General features: G+C 42.4%; 1 protein-coding gene, 1 non-coding gene and 1 pseudogene across 3 annotated transcripts in view; 1 reads left to right on the forward strand and 2 right to left on the reverse strand.

Moving 5' to 3' along the window:
• The first annotated feature begins 7,300 nt into the window (after positions 1 to 7,300).
• Positions 7,301 to 10,504, forward strand: LOC146395654 (large ribosomal subunit protein uL15 pseudogene; annotated as a pseudogene).
• Positions 10,505 to 15,395: 4,891 nt separating this feature from the next.
• HMMR (hyaluronan mediated motility receptor) overlaps positions 15,396 to 22,305 on the reverse strand; it is a 41,261-nt gene continuing 34,351 nt past the window's right edge. For both annotated transcript variants that reach the window (XM_003134082.7, XM_005672556.4), the window contains exons 17-18: positions 18,477 to 18,639; positions 15,396 to 17,347 (exon numbers count right to left, since the gene is read on the reverse strand). In XM_003134082.7, coding sequence (XP_003134130.3) covers positions 17,328 to 17,347; positions 18,477 to 18,639 — 183 coding nt within the window. In that variant the 3' untranslated portion in view covers positions 15,396 to 17,327. The remainder of the gene's footprint in view (positions 17,348 to 18,476; positions 18,640 to 22,305) is intronic.
• On the reverse strand, positions 21,545 to 21,648 carry LOC146395655 (U6 spliceosomal RNA). Its single transcript, XR_014831654.1, has one exon. It is a non-coding gene; the product is annotated as a U6 spliceosomal RNA (small nuclear RNA).

The following is a 22,305-nucleotide window of genomic DNA, read 5'->3' on the forward strand; positions in this document are numbered from 1 at the left end:
TGGAACCTAGCAATCCTACTGTTAACGATTTAAAATGTGATGAATATGCTCAGTTAAATTTTGAACCACTGCATTGACGCTCTGTAACAATTTAAGAACAACCACCAAAAAATTGCCATTCAAATAGAGCGTAAAAAAAATCAGTTAACTTTTTATATTTTACCCAGTTCAAGTACAGAGCACGTAGTTGAACTATGACACGTGCAGAGGGTCTGTCAGTGATTAAGAAAATACAGTTTTTTTAAATCTGATAAATTAAAATTCATTAGAAGTTGCCATGAGGCTCAGCAGGTTAAGTATCTGGTGTCACCGCAGTGGCTCGGATTCAGTCCCTAGCTCAGGAATTTCCACATGCCACAGGTGCAGCCCCCCAAAAAATATATATAACATATATATGTTATATATACATACACATAATTGATCAGAATTTAAATATCTGATCATCAGAAGACAGTATTGAAGAAATAAAACAGACTGGGAAAAATAATCTTGATATATATATATATATATATATATATATATATCTGAAAAGGACTTATATTCAGAATACTTAAGAACTCTTAAAACTCAAGAGTTTTCGGAGTTCCCGTTGTGGCGCAGTGGTTAATGAATCCGACTAGGAACCATGAAGTTTCAGGTTTGGTCCCTGCCCTTGCTTAGTGGGCTAAGGATCTGGTGTTGCCATGAGCTGTGGTGTAAGTCGCAGACACACCTCAGATCCCATGTTGCTGTGGCTCTGGTATAGACCAGTGGCTACAGCTCCAATTCGACCCCTAGCCTGAGTGGCCCAAGAAATGGCAAAAAGACAAAAAAAAAAAAAAAAAAATCGTTTTCTTTTTTTTCATTTGTGTTTTTTCTTTTTAGGACCTCAAGTGTGGCATATGGAAGTTCCCAGGCCTATGCCACAGCCACAGCAATGCCAGATCCAAGCCACATCTGTGACATACGCCACAGTTTGCGGCAAGTCTGATCCTTAATTCACTGAGCAAGGCCAAGGATTGAACCACATCCTCATGGATACTAGTCAAGTTCTTAACCCCTGAGCCACAACAAGATCTCCTCAGTAGTTTTTTAAAAATCGTTTTTGGTGAACTTTATGTAAACATGAGTATGTCATTTTGATGTATGAGCCTTTGTCTAGAAAAAAATATGAGACTGTGCTTTCAACTTCTAATTGGCAGAACAGTTCTTAGAGCTTTATGAGGGTCTGTCACCCAGATTATAATTCTCAGTGTGGCTCAAATAAAACTCCCCCTTTTTTTCTTTCTTTTCTTTTTTTTCTCTTTTTAAGGGCTGTACCCACAGTATAGGGATATTCCCAGGCTAGAGGTGGAATCAGAGCTGTAGCCACCAGCCTACACCACAGCCACAGCTATGCAGGACCCAAGCCCAGTCTGCAACCTGCGCCACAGCTCACAGCAACGCCAACACCGGATCCTTAACCCACCAAGTGAGGCAGGGAGCAAAGCTGCATCTTCATGGATGCTAGTCAGATTTGTTTCTGCAGAGCCACCATGGGAACTCCTCCAATTTTTTTCTTCACTTAATTGTTAATTTAATTTTTGTTTAAAAATGAATCTCAAATCATTATACTCAGTTGAAGAAGCAAGACACCAAACAATATGATTTCATTTATGTGAAATTTTAAAACAGGGGAAACTAATCTATGGTCAAAGACATCTTGACTTCAGGAAAGGTAGGGATTGACTGTTGTGGCCATAAATGTAGTTTAAGAGGTAATGGAGAGGAGTTCCCATCATGGCACAGTGGTTAACGAATCCGACCAGGAACCATGAGGTTGCAGGTTCCATCCCTGGCCTTGCTCAGTGGGTTGAGGATCTGGCGTTGCCATGAGCTGTGGTGTAGGTTGCAGACGCGGCTTGGATCCCGAGTTCTGTGGCTCTGGCATAGGCTGGTGGCTACAGCTCCGATTCGACCCCCAGCCTGGGAACCTCCATATGAAAAAACTGGGAGAAAATATATGTAATGCATAAGAGATGAAAAACTAATTGCTGGTGTTCCTGTCATTGTGCAGTGGTTAATGAATCTGACTAGGAACCATGAGGTTGCGGGTTCGATCCCTGGCCTTGCTCAGTGGGTCAAGTATCCAGCGTTGCCATGAGCTGTGGTGTAGCTGTGGCTTGGATCCCGAGTTGCTGTAGCTCTGGTGTAGGCCGGTGGCTACAGCTCCAATTGGACCCCTAGCCTGGGAACCTCCATAGGCCACCGGAGCGGCCCAAGAAATGGCAAAAAAAAGAGAACTAATCACTATGCTGATAAGGGAATTTTGAAAATGAATAGAAAAAAAAAATTCCATATTGAAATTGAAAAGCAATTCATGCAAAAATAAAAGCAATTCATAACCCAAAATTTGAATGGCCATGTGATGAAATGCTAAACCTCACCATTAGTCAGGAAAATGAAAATTAAACTGACAATATTTTAAGTTCTCTAACAGATTGCAAAATATTTAAATTTTTTTTAATAATTTTTTTCTGCTTTTTAGGGCCCCACCCGAGGCACATGGAAGTTCCCAGACTAGGGATCAAATGGGAGCTGCAACTGTCAGCTTACACCACACCCACAGTAACCCAGATCTGAGCCAAGTCTGCGACCTACACAGCTCATGGGCACGACAACGCCAAATCACTGACCTACTGAGCGAAGCCAGGAATCAAACCCGCATCCTCATGGATATGAGTCAGATTCATTTCTGCTGCACTGCAATGGGAACTCTCTAAAAAATATTTTTTTCCATTTTGTTAACTGTTGTATTTACTAGTCAAGCTTAGTCAAAATAGTTTAGGAGTTCCCCTTGTGGCACAGTGGAAATGAGGTAGGAGACAGATGGGCCCCTGGGCCGGGAACAGTTGGGACTTGTTATGCCAAGTAAACTGGGCCTTATTTCTCTTTGACACCTCAGGGAAAAAGTCAGTAGAAGGAGCTGAGCTCAGCAGGAGTAGAGACAAGATTGTTAGAACAGCGGGGAAGAAGGAAGCAGAGGCTGGGCCATGAGATTGCAAGCAGAGTTTGTTGACCAACAGAGTGGTTGGGAGCTCTGAGCAGGTGAGACTCGGGCCCCCTCTCCCAGTGGAGTGCTTGGTTTTTTATAGCCAAGGGTCATTTTGTTGAGCCATGTATTCTGTGGCCTTGGGGCCATCTTTGTCTCTGGGCACTCATCTGATGCATGGGACTGTTCAATAAGAACGAATATGTGTCCTTTGAGCCCTTGTTTCATTTTCCACCTGAAAAAGACCACTTGAATTACTCCTGGGTTCAAGGAGAGCTCCCCCAAAACACATGACTCCTAGGGGTCAGAAAGGGAGGCGGTGCCAGGCCATAGTAAGTCCTGATACCATCCTGGCACCCTTTGCTCTGGAATCCATCTTTGCCAAAAGATGCGCACACATATTGGAGAGGGTCCTGTGTCCAGCCAGGTGTGAGAATTAAAAAGATAATTGGCTAAAGGTAAACAAAGACCCGGAAGAATTGTCCTATATAAGTGATTTAAATCACCCCTCTGGCACGCTCCTCACTGAAGGGGACGCCCGTACCCGCACAACTCTGTAGGGTGTATATTACTTCTTTGCTTCTGACTTAAACTGCTTCTCTGTGTGCTCTCCCACATGTTGTAATGTGACTCTAACAATAAACTTTATACCTGTTTTCACAGTCTTTGCCTCCTTGAAACATTCTTGCTTTCAACAGGAGACAAGAATCAGGGCAATTCTACTTTTAGCATCTAGCTAATCTAGTGGCTAAGACTCCTAGTTTTCATCCAGGCTGCCCAGGTTCAATTCTTTTTTTGGGGGGGAGGGGTCTTTTTGCCTTTTCTGGGGCCGCACCTGCGGCGTATGGAGGTTCCCAGGCTAGGGGTCTAATTGGAGCTACAGCTGCCAGCCACAGCCCCAGCCACAGCAACACAGGAACCGAGCCACATCTGCAATCTACACCACAGTTCATGGAAATGCCAAATCCTTGACCCACTGAGCAAGGCCAGGGATCGATCCTGCAACCTCATGGTTCCTAGTCGGATTCGTTTCCACTGCACCAGGACAGGAACTCCAGGGATATGTAATTCTAAAGGGAGGTGGACTTCAAGTTTGAAAGCCCAGCTCAACATCACTGGAGTGAAGTACCATCCTCACCTTGGAATGACTGTATCTGAAGAATAATACCAGGTGCTACAAGGAGTAACAGCAGAGGATATGAGTACTTACGTATTCACCTTGGCAAATTTAATAAAGGAGGGATAAGGAAGGCCCCGGATGGCCCCTCCTGCTTTCGATTGGAGTATATGGTAATGCCATTGGCTAAGGTGCTGAGGAAGAAGGAATACAGGAATTTGAGGAGAGGCCTGAGTAAAATTACATGTCAGCACTTTTTGGCTAATGTAGGGGAATTTTTAAAAAACTTTTTCTTTTTTTTAATGGCCTCACCTGAAGCCTATGGGACTTCCTTTGCCAGGGACTGAAACTGAGATGAGGCTGCAGCAATGCTTGATCCTTAAACCTACTGTGCCAGGCTGGGGATGGAACCCACCACCTCCTCAGGGACCCAAGCCACTGCAGTCGGGTTCTTAACCTATGGTGCCATAGCATGAACTCCTAAAAACCTATTATTACAAAATTTTTTTGAACTTACAGAAAAGTTTAAAGAAGAGCTAAATAAACCCCACTATACTATCTATCCAAATTTTGTTTGCTTGTGCCTTACTCTATTTTCTCCAAAATCAGCACTTCTACTTGTAAGGGTTTTTTTAGGGTAGTTTTAGGTTCACAGCAAAATTGAGGAAATGATACAGAGCTTCCCCAAATACTCCCTGCTCCCATATATGTACAGTATCCCCCATCATCAGCACCCCCCCACCAGAGTGGTCCATTTATCATAAAGGATGAACCTCCACTCACACTTCATACTCACCTAAAGTCCACAGTTTACATCATGGATCACTTGCTGTTGTACAGTCTGTGGGTTTAGACTAACACAAAATGATTTGCTTCTCTCACTGTGGTATCATACAGAGAATTTTCACTTCCCTAAAAATCCTGGGCTTTGCCTTTGCATTCTAACCTAGCCCTCACCCTCTGGCAATCACTGATGTTTTTACTGTCTACAGTTTTTTTTTTTTTTTTTCTTTTTGTTTAGGGCCACACCTGCAGCATACGGAAGTTCCCAGGCTAGGGGTTGAAATGGAGCTGCAGCTGCCAGCCTACACCATAGCTACAGCAACTCCGGATCCAAGCCACATCTGCAACCTTCACCATAGCTCACGGCAACGCTGGATCTTTAACCCACTGAGTGAGGCCAGAAATTGAACCCACAACCTCGTGGTTCCTACAGTGTGTAGCATATTCAAATTGACTTCTTTCACTTAGAAATAAGCATTTAAGATTCCTTCTTTATATCTCTTCATGGCTTGATAACTAGTACTTTTTTAGTGCTAAGATTCTACTGTTGGGGAGTTCCCGTCGTGGCTCAGTGGTTAACGAATCCAACTAGGAACCCTTGAGGTTGCGAGTTTGATCCCTGGCCTTGCTCAATGGGTTAAGGATCTGGCATTGCCATGAGCTGTGGTGTAGGTTGCAGACACGGCTCAGGTCCCATATTGCTGTGGCTGTGGTGTAGGCCGGCAGCTACAGCTGCAATTAGACCTCTAGCCTGGGAATCCCCATGTGCTGCAGGTGCGGCCATAGAAAAGACAAAAAAAAAAAAAAGGATTCTACTCTTTAGATTACTACAGTTTATTTATCCATTCACCTACTGCAAGACATCTTGGTTGCTTCTGGAGATTTGACAGTTATGAATTAAGCTGCTATAAAACATCTGTGTGCAGGTTCTTATGTGAATATTATTGCTTTTTTTCATAATTTTGGCTTTTTGAAGACATCATACTCACTATCTGATTGCTTTCTTCAGGAAGTCACTTATTTTATTTATTTATTTATTTTTGCTGTTTAGGGCTGCACCTGTGGCATATGGATGCTCCCAGGCTAGGGGTCAAATCGGAGCTGCAGCTGCCAGCTTACATCACAGGCACAACAATTCCAGATCCAAGGTGTGTCTGTGACCTACACCACAGCTCATGGCAACGCCGGATCCCTGACCCACTGAGCAAGGCCAGGGATCTAACTCACATTCTCAGGGGTACTAGTCGGATTCATTTCAGCTGCACCACAATAGGAACTCCTTCAGGGAGTTTTTTTAATATTCCACTAAGCTTTGTGTTCTCTGTAAAGTGACTTTTTTTTGGACACCTGATTAGATTGATGATGCTGTATAATTCACATATCACATTAGGAAGGCACCTGACAAAAAGTCATCTCAATATTAGTGATTTTATATTTCCCCATTTGGGGACTTCCCGTGTGGCTCACAATGATATTTTTCCCATTTGGTAAAGTGGTGCTTTTTTTTTTTTTTTAATCCTTTGCAATAGTAAGTAATGTTTGGGGTCCTTCTGTGGAAGCTATGAATATCCTGAAACCTAACAACTTTCACCTAATTGCCTCCACTGATGTTCCTCATCTTTTTTTTTTTTTTTTTTGTCTTTTTGCCATTTCTTTGGGCCGCTCCCGTGGCATGTGGAGGTTCCCAGGCTAGGGGTTGAATCGGAGCTGTAGCCACTGGCCTACGCCAGAGCCACAGCAACGCAGGATCCGAGCTGCGTCTGCAACCTACACCACAGCTCACAGCAACGCCGGATCGTTAACCCACTGAGCAAGGGCAGGGACCGAACTCACAACCTCATGGTTCCTAGTCGGATTCGTTAACCACTGCGCCACGATGGGAACTCCTCATCTAAATCGATGATTACATTGGATGTGGTCAGGTGGTAGAGGAGGTGTGTAGGTTTCCCTTGTGGTGCAGCAGGTTAAGGATCTTGTGTTGTCACTGTGGTGGCTTGGGTTGCTGCTGTGGCACGGATTCTATTCCTGGCCTGGGAACTTCCAAATGCCATGGACATGGCCACAAAAAAAAAAAAAAAAGAGGATGGTATTTAAACTCGTGAGACTTAATGAGATCATCTAAGGAGAGAGAATGGATAAAGAAAAGAGAGAGTCCAGGTTAACCCCTTACTCTCCCCAACAATTACACTTCTGGTAATGGATGGTCCAGCAAAGGAATGACGAAAGAAACAGGTGAAAGGAAAACCAAGTACCTGGCATTAGCAGTCTGGAAGAGACCTTTCATAAAAGAGGAAGTTGTTGTAAATTAGAGTAAGATGGAACTAGAAATGTGTCCATTGGATTTGGCAAGATAGAATTCGCTGGAGTCCGCTTTCATTTCTGCCACTGACATGCCTTCCAGACTAAGGAAGACCTGGAAACTTAGGGGCCATGTGAGCCACGGCCACCAGCACACAGGTAAACACCGGAAGAACCTAGGATGCTGGGGCAATGCTGATGGCCTCATCACTACAGGATCAGCTTTGACGAATATCACCGGGGATACTTTGGGAAAGTTGGTATGAGGCATTACACTTAAAGAGGAACCAGAGCTTTTGCCCAGCCGTCAACCTTGTCAAACTGTGAACGTCGTCAGTGAGAAGACATGGGTAAATGCTTCCAAGATCAAGACTGGAGCTCTTTCAGTGAAGAGCAGCAATCAGGCTACTACTAAGTTCTTAGGATGGGAAAGCTCCCAAAGCAGCCTGTTATCGTGAAGGCCAAATTCTACAGCACAAGAGCTGAGGAGATTAAGGGTGTGTGTGAGGGGTCTATATCCTGGTAGCTTGAAGATACAAGGTGGGAGATTTTCATTAAATGTTAACAAGTACTCTGGGGAAAAAAAAAAAGAATTCACTGGAGAAATTGGCAGGAGACTTTTCAGAGCACTGGTGATGGAAACCAGAGCATAAAGGGTTAGAGTCAATGAGAAATAACAAAGGAGAAAAAGCCATACTACCTACCTTTTTCAGAGGTGACTTTTAAGTATCTCTAGCTAAGGTGTGTCAATAAACAACTATTGACTTTCACAAATTTTGCATTTGTTTTTCTTCCTTTGCTCATTTCTCTTAACAGGAGCTTTCGAGTAGAGTGTGGTACAATAAGATATTGAAATATTAATCTTCATGCTTTTCACTTTTTTTTTTTTTTTTTTTTTTAGGGCTGCACCCTTGGCATATGGAGGTTCCCAGGCAAGGATTGAATTGGAGCTGTAGCCACTGGCTTTGGCCACAGCCGCAGCAATGCAGGATCCTTAACCCACTGAGCAAGGCCAGGGATCAAATCTGCATTCTAATGGATACTAGTCAGATTCATTTCTGCTGAGCCACGATGGGAATTCCGCTGTTCATTTTTATTAATTTTTTTTCTTTTTTGGCCACACCCATGACATATGGAAGTTCCTGGGCCAGGGATCAAATCTGAGCTGGAGGAGTTCCCATCGTGGCTCAGTGGTTAACTAGTCCAATTAGGAACCATGAGGTTGCGGGTTTGATCCCTGCCCTTGCTCAATGGGTTGAGGATCCAGCATTGCCGTGAGCTGTGGTGTAGGTTATAGATGTGGCTCTGGTGTAGGCTGGCAGCTACAGCTCTGATTGGACCCTTAGCCCGGGAACCTCCATATGCCACGAGAGCAGCCCTAGAAAAGGCAAAAAGACAAAAAAAAAAAAAAAGAAAAGAAATCTGAGCTGGAACTGCAATCTATGACACAGCTGCAGCAGTGCTGGACCTGTAACCTACTGTGCCACAGCAGGAACAACATGTTTTTTAATTCCTTAATGCACTTCTTTAATTTTTTCCTACCCAGATGGCAGCATCCCTAGAGCCAGAAGAATCATGATTTTTCAGGTGAAAATATACAGAAAGAGCAGGTTATCTTTTCTGCTGCTGTCAATCTCTTGAATCAAGAGCTGGAGTTCCCGTCGTGGCGCAGTGGTTAACGAATCCGACTAGGAACCATGAGGTTGCGGGTTCGGTCCCTGCCCTTGCTCAGTGGGTTAACGATCCGGCGTTGCCGTGAGCTGTGGTGTAGGTTGCAGACGCGGCTCTTCGGATCCCACGTTGCTGTGGCTCTGGCATAGGCCGGTGGCTACAGCTCCGATTCAACCCCTAGCCTGGGAACCTCCATATGCCGCGGGAGCGGCCCAAGAAATAGCAACAACAACAACAACAACAAAAAGACCAAAAAAAATAAAATAAATAAAATAAAATTAAAAAAAAAAAAAGAGCTAATGAGGATTGTGAAGTGAATGGGAGTGGGAGAGGATCAATCAATTCCAACTTAGGGAGAGGATCAATCAATTCCAACTTAGGGAGAGGGGCTAAACACCGCTGTGACTGAGATGGAGAGATTGGGTACTGAAGCCACCTTGTCTAAGTTTTCAGAAAACCTAGTTGACAAAATCTGAGTGGTGACTGAGGTTCAGATCACTTCTAATCTAAAGGACTATTGAATAGCTAGACTTGGAATCTCAAGTGGTTATCTCAATATCTTTAGACTCTGGGGCCTTATCTTTTAGTTTGCCTCCACCTTACTAGGCCCCTCCCTGTTTTAGGGGTTGTTTACAGAGAAGTCACCAAGAGCAGCAGGAGGAGAGGATGTGGTGGAAGCATTCCTGATGAGGCAGAATAATAACTCAGGTAGTCAAGTGTAGGAGCATGGGTTTCAATGCATTCGTTCTTATGGCTACTGATTAACATTTGTGGCTTAAGAGCGCGAGGGAGTAACATCCCCACAGGCCTTGTTTACCATAGGGAGTGTACCTACACCCAGATGGACTTTAATCCCTAACCCCCTGTGACTCAGTTTACAGGAAGAGAAGGGCAAGAAGCTATGAGACTGACAGGATATTCCCACCCCTAATACCCCTTTTGGACAAGGTCTGTTAATTGGACAAGGCCAATGGGAAAAACAAACAAACAAACAAAAAAAACACATCTTTCTGGAGTTTCCATTGTGGCACAGTGGTTAATGAATCCAGCTAGGAACCATGAGGTTGTGGGTTTGATCCCTGGCCTTGCTTAGTGGGTTAAGGATCTGGCATTGCCGTGCGCTGTGGTGTAGGTTGCAGACATGGCTCAGATCCCGAGTTGCTGTGGCTCTGGCGTAAGCCGGTGCCTACAGCTCTGATTGGACCTCTAGCCTGGGAAGCTCCATATGCTGCAGGAAGTGGCCCTAGAAAAGGCAAAAGGACAAAAAAAAAAAAACCCCAAAACCAAAACACATCTTTCTGGACCCCATGTTGGTACCCCCTTCATCTTTAAGGGATAAAAACCCCTACCGAACAATAGAGAGGGGGCTCTTCTCCCCTGCTCCCAGCTGTCTTGGGAGCTATTTGCTTTCCTGTAGCAATGACTTTGCTTGCTGAAGTGTGTTCGAGAATTTCATTCTTTGGTTGACTGAACAAGAATCTCCAATTCCAGTAACGTCTTTCCAGCATCGCAGGGTTAGTGAGGAAGGAGGCAAGGCAGTGCAAACTGTGGACAATCCGCTCTTGTCAGTAGTGTGGACCACGGATCAGATGTTCAAGGCTAAGTGCTATTGTGGAGACAGATAGAGGCCCAAGTCAAACTAGACATGGCCCCATTTTTCCTAAGCCCAGGCTTCTTCTGATCACTTGGATTTTTACCTGTCAGCCTCAGCACATGTAGGCCAGGTCCTGCATGTTCCCTGGGAGGCAGGATGCCAAACACCTTGAGGCAAAATCTTGGAGGCTTAGTAAACAGGCCAAAGTTCAGCTCATTCCTTCCAAAGTTCAGCTCATTCCTTCCACACCTTCACTACGCCCTAGCCTGGCACTCCCTTTAAACCAGACCTGAATTCTGAAAAGTCTAAACATTCCCCCAGACGGTATCTTCTTTGGGGGATAAATATTATAATATTGTTATCATTATAATTATCAGCGACTCAATGGAAAGCTAACCTCACTGGACACTCATTCATGTAGTTGGTGTAAGCCCTTGCTGGTTATTTATTATTTCTGTACATTTGTCCTCATTATACTATTAAAGGTGTGCTCCTTTTTCTTCAGAGTAGTTAAATCGGTTTGTAACTTTACATTTATAAGAATGACTGATTGTCTTTCTTGTTATACTGTAAAACTCTAAAGATAGGAATTGTCTTGGTTCTTTCTACAGCCTCGAGCATGATTATTTAATGAATCTTGATATTGACTCTCACTGATCCTAACACTCATTTCCAGATAGTGCATCTCTTCCTCAGAGCCTTGTCCTGAGGATCTATTTAGGCAAGACTCTACCTGCCATCTCCACTTCCTTAAATCCAGTGTCCCAAAGCAGATGTGCCAACTTGACTCTGCAAAGGGGCTTTTTTTTCCTCTCAAGTTTTTTTTTTTTTCTTTTTAGGACCACTTCTGTGGCATATGGAAGTTCCTGGGCTAGGGGTCGAATTGGAGCTGCAGCTGCAGCCACAGCAACACAACATCTGAGCCACATTCACCACCTATGCCCCAGATGTGGCAACACCAGATCTTTAACACACTGAGTGAGGCCAGGGATATCTCAGGAAATAGCATGGTCTTTCATCCAGCCGCCCAGGACGGAATGCCTTGAACTCTTCCAGGCTAGAGACCGTCTTCTACCCTTACCTGGATTATGACCTTTTTTTTTTTTCCCTTAAGCAATTAGACATGTCTAACTACATACTATATATTCATAAATAGTATTGGATGAATAATGTGACTTCAGGTTTATTCCCATTGAATTAATTTCCTACTCAGCAGTCAGACTGACATTCTGAAACACACACCTGATGCTGATGTAATACCTTTCAGTGGCTCACTGTCATCCATAGGTTAAAGATCACACTCTTATCGCACGTTTTGCAATCTTTATGCACATTTTTATGATTCACACATATGATTGTGTGAATCTCACTACTTTTCTGCTGGTGATACTGAATGTTCAGTTTCTCAAATATGCCAAACACTCCTATCTTCCCATTTCACGTTACATTTGCCATCCTCCTTCATCTGGCTTACTTCTATTAATTCTTCAGCTGCTACCTTAGTACTCACCTCCTGTCACGACCTTCAGCAGGTGAGAGACTCCTGCTAGATCAAGTGCTTAGCTAATCAAGGACTATATTATCTTTTGCTACCAGAGTTTTGCAGGGAATATTCTTACATTGAATTCTTTGTACAGATACTTAACAGATTAAGTCCTAGGAGAGGAATTTCTGGATCAAAGAGCACATGATTTTCAATGTTAACAAACACTGTCGATATTTAAGTTGTATGGTATTCCATTTCCCCCCCCCTTTATACTAGTGTATCATCAAAGTTTTTTAGATCATAGTTAATCTGAAATGGTAGGATTAACATTTCATATTACTTTTCATTTCTTCTCTTAGGTTATATCTGCATGGATATGGTTTACTTTTGGACTTCTCCTTATTGATTTATAAAAGTCTCTGATCTGAAGAAATTTGCTTTACATATCATTTGTGTTTGCCATTTTATTATGGAATTTTTCTCCATCTAGTTTTTTACTTTTTATGAAAACATAACTCTTTTCTGGCTTCACAGTGTTCTTTAGAAAGTCCCTCCATTTTGAAATTATGAAGACAATCTCCCACATTATCTTGTAATGTTTTTATAGTTTGTTTTCAAAATTTAAATCTGGATTTTATTTTTGGTTTGAAAGTGAGGTGAGAGATGCAACTTTTTTCCAACGTGTAGAAAGCCGGTTATTGTAAAACTGCTTACTGAATAACCTACATTTTTAGGAAATTCCACTTTGGTTATTTGAATTTTCTTTGTGAAGAAGTCAGTATCATCTCCTAAGAGGGAGGTGCTACATGCTGAGGTTTAATGAAAATTAAAAATGGTAGGGAAAAAGAAACAGAATGTTCAGCGACTTTAAGAGCCTAGTTAAGTTTGAAAAGTGGGAACTTGCCATGGCCATCAACTCTGAAATTTGAAAATTTAGTTGTGCTTGACAGCCTGGGTACAAAAGCTTAAGATACAGATATTTGAATGTGCACAGGGTTGAATTTTAACAGGAAGGTGAGAGGAAAAAGTGGGGAAAGATAGAGGGTAAAGTGGTGGACCACTGAGTCTAAAGTAAGTACTCAAGGGAATTAAACCAAAGGTAGTCTGGTAACAATTCACTCTAAAACCTGGTGGCTCAAATGGCCACATCTATTTTGCCCACAAATCTGTAACTTGGGTAGGGTTCAGCCGAAACCATTCATTGCTGGTCCACTTCACCTGGGGCAGCTAATACCAAGGCTAGCAATGAACTGAAGGTGACTGGCTTCCAAGAGTGAGTAACCAAACACCAGGGAGATGTTGCAGCCTCTTTTATGACTATGGTAGACGAAATAATGACTCCACCAAAGATGTCTACATCCTAATCTCTGGAATCTATTAATATATCACCTCCCATGGCAAAAGGGACTTTGTCGATGTTACCAAATTAAAGACTTTGAGATTGGGGGGGTTACGCCTGATAATCTATGTGGGTGAAATGTAACAAAAAGGGCCCCTACCAAGGGAAGCTAGAGGGTCAGAATCAGAAAAGATGTGACAGACATAGAAAGCAAACTTGGAGTTGCCATCGTGGCTCAGTAGTTAATGAATCCTAATGACTAGGAACTATGAGGTTGTGGGTTCGATCCCTGGCCTCGCTCAGTGGATTGAGGATCTGGTGTTGCTGTGAGCTGTGGTGTAGGTCGCAGATGAAGCTAGGATCTCATGTTGCTGTGGCTGTGGCGGCAGCTGCAGCTCCAATTCGACCCCTAGCCTGGGAACCTCCATATGCTGAGGGTGCAGTCCTAGAAAAGACCAAAAAAAAAAAAAAAAAAAAAAAAAAAAGACGAAAGGAAACTTATGGTTACCAAAAGTGATAAAGGAGGAAGGGGGGTTATAAATTAGGAGTTTGGGACTAAGATATACATACTACTATATATCAAATAGATAAACAAGGACCCACTGTGTGGCACAAGAGAACCGTATTCACTATCTTGCAATAACCTGTAATGGAAAAGAATCAAAAAATATAACCGAATCACTACGGTATACACTTGATACTAACACAACATTGTAAATGGACTATACTTCAATTTAAAAAGAAAGAAAGAAAGGATGTGACAGTGGAAGCAGAGTTCAAGTGATATGCTTTGAAGGAGGAAGGGGTTATGTGTCAAGTAATGCGTGCTGTGGAAAAGACAAGGAACATGATCCATCCCTGGAAACTCCCAAAGGATTACAGTCCTGCCAACACCTTGATTTTAGTGTCATTAAGACTCACTTTAGACTTCTCACCTTCAGGAGTTCCCATTGCGGCGCAGTGGTTAATGAATCCGACTAGGAACCCTGAGGTTTTGGGTTCGATCCCTGGCCTTGCTCAGTGGGTTAAAGATCCTGCATTGCTGTGAGTCGTGGTGTTGGCCGCAAACGCTGCTCAGATCCCGAGTTGCTGTGGCTGTGGTGTAGGCCCGTGGCTACAGCTCCAATTCGACCCCTAGCCTGGGAACCTCCATATGCCTCGGGTGCAGCCCTAAAAAAACAAAAAAGACAAAAAACAAAACAAACAACAACAACAACAAAATAACATATGGAATTTGACATTTTATATAATGAAATAAAGAGTTGAAGGACTGTATAATGCTGGGGATGGTAGGGATTAGGTGGGGACATACAAATTAAGTTTGGGACTTAACATTCTCAGTCTGAAACCATCACACATGTAGTACCAAAGATTTCTCTTAACAACCATCTCGTTTTCTTCACAATCTCAAAAGGGAAGAAATCTCCAGAACTTTTTTTTGGGGGGGGGGGCATGCACATAGCATGTAGAAGTTACTGGGCCAGGGATGGAACCTGAGCCACAGCAGTGACCCAAGGCACAGCAGTGACAATGCCAAATCCCTAAATGATTGATCACCAGGGAACTCCCTACAAAATGTTTAAAGGACGTATTTTTTTCCTTAAGGGATTCTCTTTTCTTGATAACTAAAGAACAAACACATTCCGAAACCCTTCCCCAAAACAAAGCTCAAAATTTTCTAAGGATAAAAACTAGCTTCCAGAGTTCCTGTCCTGGCACAGCGCAAACGAATCAGACTTGGAACCATGAGGTTGCAGGTTCGATCCCTGGCCTCGCTCAGTGGGTTAAGGATCCGGCGTTGCTGTCAACTGCGGTGTAGGTTGCAGACGTGGCTCAGATCTGGCAGTGCCGTAGCTGTGGTATAGGCCAGCAGCTACAGCTCCAATTGGACCCCTAGCCTGGGAACCTCCATATGCCATGGGTGTGGCCCTAAAAGGACAAAAGACAAAAAATAAAAACAATGAATGCAAAATGAACAGGTCTTATGTTAATAAAAAATAAATCTAAACTCCCTCCCAAATGCAGGTCTTTAGATCTTCATAAATAAAGCCATTTAAAACCAGTAGCCCAAGAGAAAAAAATAACCTCAATATCAAGTTTAGCTTTCAGCATAAACTATCTTTAAAGAGCTTTATTGAGTTATAACTGACATATAATAACTGTACATATATAAAGTGTACAATTTGATATGTTCAATATACACAATATACAATCTTAAAATCATCACCATAATCAAGGTAGTGAATATATTCATCACCCACAAAATTATGTCACCTTTCTTATTCCTGATGTTGGCAGTTTTTGTATTTTTATTTTCTTGATCAGTCTAGCTAGAGGTTCATCAACTTTATTGATTTCTTCAATGAAATATTTTTCATTTATTTTTCTCTATTGTTTTTCTGTTTTCTAACTTAATGATTTTTTTTTTTCTCTGATTCTTATTCTTCTCTTTCCTCCTACTTTGGATTTAAATTACTCCTTTATTTCTTTTTTCTAAGGTAAAAGCTGACGTCATTGATTTGAAACTTTTCCTCTTTTGACTGATATGCCTTTGATGAGATAATTTTGCTCTAAATCTGCTTTTAGCAGCATTCTACATGTTTTGATATGTTGTCTTTATTTTCATTTGCTCAAAATGGTTTCTAATTTCCCTTGTGATTTCTTCCTTGACCCATGGCACATTTAGAAGTGTGATATTTGATTTCCAACTATTTATGGGTTTACTGGGCTTTGAGTTATTGCTGTCATACTTCAATTTTAAATATGTATAAACTCCAGACCACAGTGCTGCTGTTTATGTTTAAACAGTTCACATTTAATTTTATGTAATACAAGTTGAATAAGTGGATGAATGACTTAATGCGTGATTTTATTTCATATTACATAATTTTAATCAAACACCCCCAGTAATCAGGCAGATGCCAAGCAACATAAGACAAATTATCTAAAGAGGTCATAAGCATAGTTTTTAAGAATTAATGGCAGAGTTCATTAAAAATGCAGATTTTCAGACCAGACCCCAGATTTTAATTTAGAAGGCCTGAGATAGAATCTAGGAATCTGCAAATTATTGACTTTGGTAAGAGACAGAGATTACTATAAAATTAAGCATACTTTTATTTCTCATTTGAACTGGATAAATGAATGATGGTAGGCTAGAATGAACATTACTACAACTGAAGTAGAGGCAAGAACAAGCTAGAGTGTTTTAGCCTAGCTCAAGTGGTTCAGATTAGAAAAGGCCTCCAGTATCAAAACAAAAACCCGAGGATTTGATTTTTTTTTTTTTTTATGCTGCATCCATCCCATGCAGAAGTTCCTGGGCCAGGTGTCAAACACCTGTGCCACAGCAGTGACCATACTAGATTCTTAACTTGCTGAGCTACCAGGAACTCCAGAACCTGGGGATTAGAATCTTGAAACCACCTAAGGTTTTGAAATAAGGGAATATAAGAGTGATTTTTAAAAGAATGTTATTTTGGGAGTTCCCATTGTAGCACAGTGGAAACAGATCCAACTAGTATCCATGAGGATGTGGATTCAATTCCTGGCCTCACTCAGTGGGTCAGGGATCTGGTGTTGCTGTGAGCTGTGGTATAAGTCACTGATGTGGCTTGGATCCTGAGCTGCTGTGGCTGTGGTGTAGCCATAGCTCAGATTCGACCCCTACCCTGGGAGCTTCCATATGCTTTGGGTATGGACCTAAAAAGAAAAAAAAGAACGAGAATGTTATTTTGATGGGATGAGTTGCAAAGCTGGAAAGCTTGTCAGAAGTTTTAGAATGAGGCATTAAGGAACAAGTACTGACAATAGAAAATGTCAGAGACATATTGGTAAAAATGTTTGAACCTCCTTTCACACATGCAAGGATAAGAAGTTTAATATTAAATACAATATTTAAAAATATTTATTACAAATATAATAATAACAAGAAAAGCAGCAACGACAATAAAAACAATAAGCATGAAATAATCTTCAACAGGTTTTTCAGATGTTTACTTGCGTGATTCTTGAAACTCCACTAATAGCTCATGAGCAGTTTGTATTGCCTGGAAGGATTATTAAATAGTCGTGTTAGTTTTCTAAATTAAACCTAATTCATCAGTCATGAACCAAAAGCAGGCAACTTCTGTCTTCTCTAAGGCAGATGAAGCAATGCATGTGTTCTGTAGCATAATTTTATTTATGTTTTTTCATTCACTATTTCAGCCAATTTCAATTTATTGTCAAAGATACAGAGGAAGTTTCCTTCGTGGTTCAGTAGTTAACAAACATGACCAGGATCCATGAGAATGCAAGTTCAATCCCTGGCCTCACTCATGGTTTAAGGATCTGGCATTGCCACGAGCTGTGGTATAGGTCACAGATGTGACTTGGATTTGGTGTTGCTGTGGCTGTGGTGTAGGCCAGCAGCTGTAGCTCCAATTAGATCCCTAGCTTGGGAACTTCCATATGCTGTGGGTGTGGCCCTAAAAAGAAAACAAACCAAACAAACAAAAAAAACCCCAACAAACCCCCAAACCACACAGAGATTTGTAGACAAGAAAGAGGGAAAATATACTTCTCTAAAACTATGAATTGGACACTTAGGTTAAACAGGCCAAGGGGGAATTCTCATTGTGGCTCAGTGGTAACGAACCAGACTACCACCCATGAGGATGCGGGTTTGATCCGAGGCCTCACTCAGTGGGTTAAAGATCTGGTGTTGCTGTGGCTAGGTCGGACATGTGGCTTGGATCTGTGTTGCCATGGCTGTGGTGTAGGCCTCAGCTGAAGCTCCGATTTGACCCCTAGCCTGGGAACTTCCATATGCTGCAAGTGCAGCACTAAAAAAACAAACAAAAACAAGCAACCTCCCTCCCCCCATGCCAATGGTATGAGAGAAGGAATAATTCTGAGAGGGGGTGGTTAGGAGCAAAAAAAGTCAGATAAGTTTTCAAGGAAGATATAACTTGAGCTAGACTTGAAGGCCAGGTAGGATCTGGACACATAGAGATTATAACGTACAGAAGAAGGAAAGAAAAGGCATTTTACACAAAAATCTCAGTAAGAATTTCTTTTATATCAAAGTCTGTTAACCAATTTTTACAGTTCATAAAGATGGCTAACTTGCTCAGTGCTGTGAAAGCAATTCCTAAGGAAGATGGCACTTCTATGACACAGTTATTCACTTCTTACCTTCTTTTAATGGGGTTTTGAGAACCAAATTTTCTTTACTTTCATGAAGAAAAGCCTTTGAGGGATCAAAGTGTTTGATACCCAGAACTTTATTCAATTCCTCCTGAAGTTTTGCTTCACTTTGTTTTCTTTTAGCAAGCTGAGTGCGGAGTTTTGACACCTCCTATGTAAGAAAAAAAAAAGTCAAAAAATAACTGTTAATGATTATGCTGATGAGGAATTCCTGTTGTGGCTCAGCAGGTTAGGAACCCAACATAGTTTCCGTAAGGATGAGGGTTTGATCCCTGGCCTTGCTCAGTGGGTTAAGGATCCGGCCTTTTGAAAGCTGTGGTGTAGGTCACAGATGTGGCTTTGATCCTAGCCTGGGAACTTCCATATGCTGCAGGAGAGGCCCTAAAAACAAAAGATTATGCTGGCGAAATGCATGGTCCGTGTTACTGACAAATCCCAAAGTCGCTCATTTTTCAAACCTAAGGCCAAAAGATATAGGCTTTCAGACTATAAATTACAAAATGACTTTGACTGTTGACAAAGAAGATAATGAGTCATTTACATCTTCTTGTTCCTCTACAGGTACAAAGTTATGTTTCTGATAAAAGTTCAATGTCAAATTAAATGCCGAGATCAACTTCTGGCATGACGGCATGAGAAGCTCTGCTGACCAGCTCCCTAGTGAAAATAAAAATTATAAAAAGGAACCAGGGAGTTCCCTTCGTAGCTCAGTGGTTAACAAACCCAACTAGGATCCATGAAGACAGGAGTTTGATCCCTGGCCTCGATCAGTGGGCTGAGGATATGGCATTGCTGTGAGCTGTGGGTGTAGGTTGAAGATGAGGCTAGGATCTCACGTTGCTGTGGCTGTGTCATAGGCGGCAGCTGAGGCTCCAATTCGACCCCTAGCCTGGGAGCTTCCATACGCTGAGGGCGTGGCCATAAAAAAGCAAAATAATAAAAAATGACAACGATTTGAAGGCCTCTGAAAAATGGTCTCTTTTTTGGCTGTGCCCACAGCATGCAAAAGTTCCCAGGGCAAGCCTTGAACCTGTGCCACAGCAGTTACCCGAGCAACTTCAGTGACAATGCCAGATCCTTAACCCGCTGAGCAACACTGGAAAAGTGAAAATAGTCTTAAGGTAAAATAGCAAGTGAAGAAACATTTATTTAAGAAAACCCACAAAAATGTGGTAAAACAGGCAGTGGCCTATGGTATTTGAACCAATCCTGTTTCTTCTCTCTCCACGCCCTGCTTAGCAAAGCAAAGACTCCACGCCAGACTGGTGCAGCCAAGAGCACAGGGCTCCCTCTTCCCCCAGCTCCCAGTCAGAGGTAATTCTTGCCAGGAGGAGCAGGACATCAGCATATCTCATCTTGCCTGCAGCTACCTATTGCTGAGGCTGTGTCCCAAGCAGATGTGGTTGAGAAGTAGGGGATCCTTTCTTCTATAGGACAGAGGCCATACCTCAGGTGCAGAGTGCTGATAATCCTGAGACCGTGATCACCATTGCCCTGGATCATGAGATGGTTCTATGCCAGGAGAGGCAAACTAAGAAACCTCAGGGTGCTCCCCATCTCCCTCTCTCCCAAGTCTACCAAGAACCCAGCCACTATGACAGACGGGTCATTCAGAGAAAAGCTTGCCTGGGGAGTTCCCATTGTGGCTTAGCGGAAAAACAAATCTGACTAGCATCCATGAGGATCCTGCCTTGCTGTGACCTGTGGTATAGGTCGCAGATGCGACTTGGATCTGACGTTGCTGTGGCTGTGGTGTAGGCCAGTGGCCACAGCTCTGACTGACCCCTAGCCTGGGAACCTCCATATGCGGGGGTGGCCCTAAAAAGAAAAAAAAAAGAAGCTTGCCATTGTTCCCAAATCCAGCTCTGGTGCCTTGGCTCAGAAATTTTGCCTGGCTAAGTAGGCTGTAAAGCACCGAGCTCCTAATTTATCCCCAAAGGAACTGACTTCACTGGCAAAAGAGCTTAGAGAAGTTCAAGGTGAAGGGTATTTTTTTTTTTTTTTCTTTTTGCCTTTTCTAGGGCTGCTTCCCACAGCATATGGAGGTTCCCAGGCTAGAGGTCTAATTGGAGCTGTAGTCACCGGCCTACGGGATCCCAGCCGCGTCTGCGACCTACACCACAGCTCACGGCAATGCCGGATCCTTAACCCACTGAACAAGTCCAGGGATCGAACCTGCAACCTCATGGTTCCTAGTCGGATTCGTTAACCACTGCGCCACGATGGGAACTCCTGAAGGGTACTCTTAAGAAGAGTAGAGGATGTGGTGCAAGGGAACTGGGAGGTGACTCACAATGTAGGCTAAACTGTAGCTGTCTGCTGTATAGAAGAGAACAGGTGACTAAGACAGGTGGGAGGAGCCCTGTTGGAGTCAGAACAAAATCACTACCTAAGACATAGCTCCAACAAAGAAGCCAGAATTAGGCTGGATTAGTTTACACAGCAATCTGTGCCCTAGAGCACTGGTGAAAGTAAGAGGGATAAGTTGGCAGTTCTGTGTGGTCAGGGAGAGTGGAAGACCGCCTTATCAAAACCAGCCTCTCAGGGTGACTGTAGGCACACCCCAAACTGAACCTCCCTGAGTAGCAACATAAGAGGTACAACTCTACCTGAGGTGGGGAGGAGGAACAGACTTCACTAAACAAGAAAATAACAATGCACCTGGAAAGCGATGGCAATATCCAGAGGTTCTATACTGTACTACCCAAAAAACCCATTCTCCAATCAAAAACTACAAGGTATGCAAACAGGAAAGTGTGACCTATACACTGAGAAAAAGCAGGCAACAAAACATGCTTGAGAGAGTGGTAAGATAGTGGATTTATCCTACCCCCTAAATTTAAAGGCATTATAAACATGTTTACAGAAGTAGGGGAACTACAACAAGAGAGAAGACTCAGATTACCAAAATCAGAGATGAAAGAGGAGACATTATTACTCATCTTATAAAAAATTGAAAGGATTATAATGGAATGCTATAAATAATTGCACACCAACAAATCAGATAATTTAAATGGACCAATTATTTTTTTCCCTATTCTTTTTTTTTTTTTCAAAAAAATAAGGAATGCTTCACGAATTTGCGTGTCATCCTTGCACAGGGGCCATGGTAATCTCTGCATCGTTCCAAGTTTAGGATATGTGCTGCCAAAGCGAGCACTAAATGGACAAATTCTTGAAAGACACGAACTATTGAAACTGTCTCAAGGACAGTCAATCTGAAAAGACCTATCACAAGTGAAGAGATTGAATTAGAAATCAAAAACCACTCACAAAGAAAAGCCCAGGTCCAGATGACTTCACCGATGAATTCTACTACACAGTCAGTGAGGAATGAATAGCAATCCTTCATAAACCACTCCAAAAAATAGAAAGGATGAAACATTTCCCAACTCATTTTATGAGGTCAGCATCACCCAGATACCAAAACCACAGACATTACATGAAAATTAAAGACCAGCATTGGGAGTTTGTGGTGGCCTAGTAGTTAAGGACTCGGCATTGTCACTGCTGTGGCTTGGCTCTGATCCCCGGTCTGGGAGCAAATGACCAGTATCTGTTAGGAATATGGATGAAAAAGTCCTCTGTAAATACTAGCAAAGCACATCCAGCAACATGTAAAAAAGTTATACACCATGACCAAGTGAGCTTTATCTCAGGAACGTAAGAGTGTTTTAACAATTCAAAATCAATGAATATAATACATCGTATCAATAGAATTCTAAAAATTTTATCATCTCAATAAAGACAGAAGAGGTACCAGACAAAATTTAAACCTTTAATGATAAAAACACTAAAATATATCATGCTTAATGGT

The sequence above is a fragment of the Sus scrofa genome, chromosome 16 (genome assembly GCF_054392235.1).
Source record: "Sus scrofa isolate SSC_HxYL_T2T_F1_AM1 chromosome 16, Sscrofa_HxYL_maternal_Yorkshire_Landrace_v2.0, whole genome shotgun sequence".
Classification (NCBI taxonomy): Eukaryota; Metazoa; Chordata; class Mammalia; order Artiodactyla; family Suidae; genus Sus; species Sus scrofa.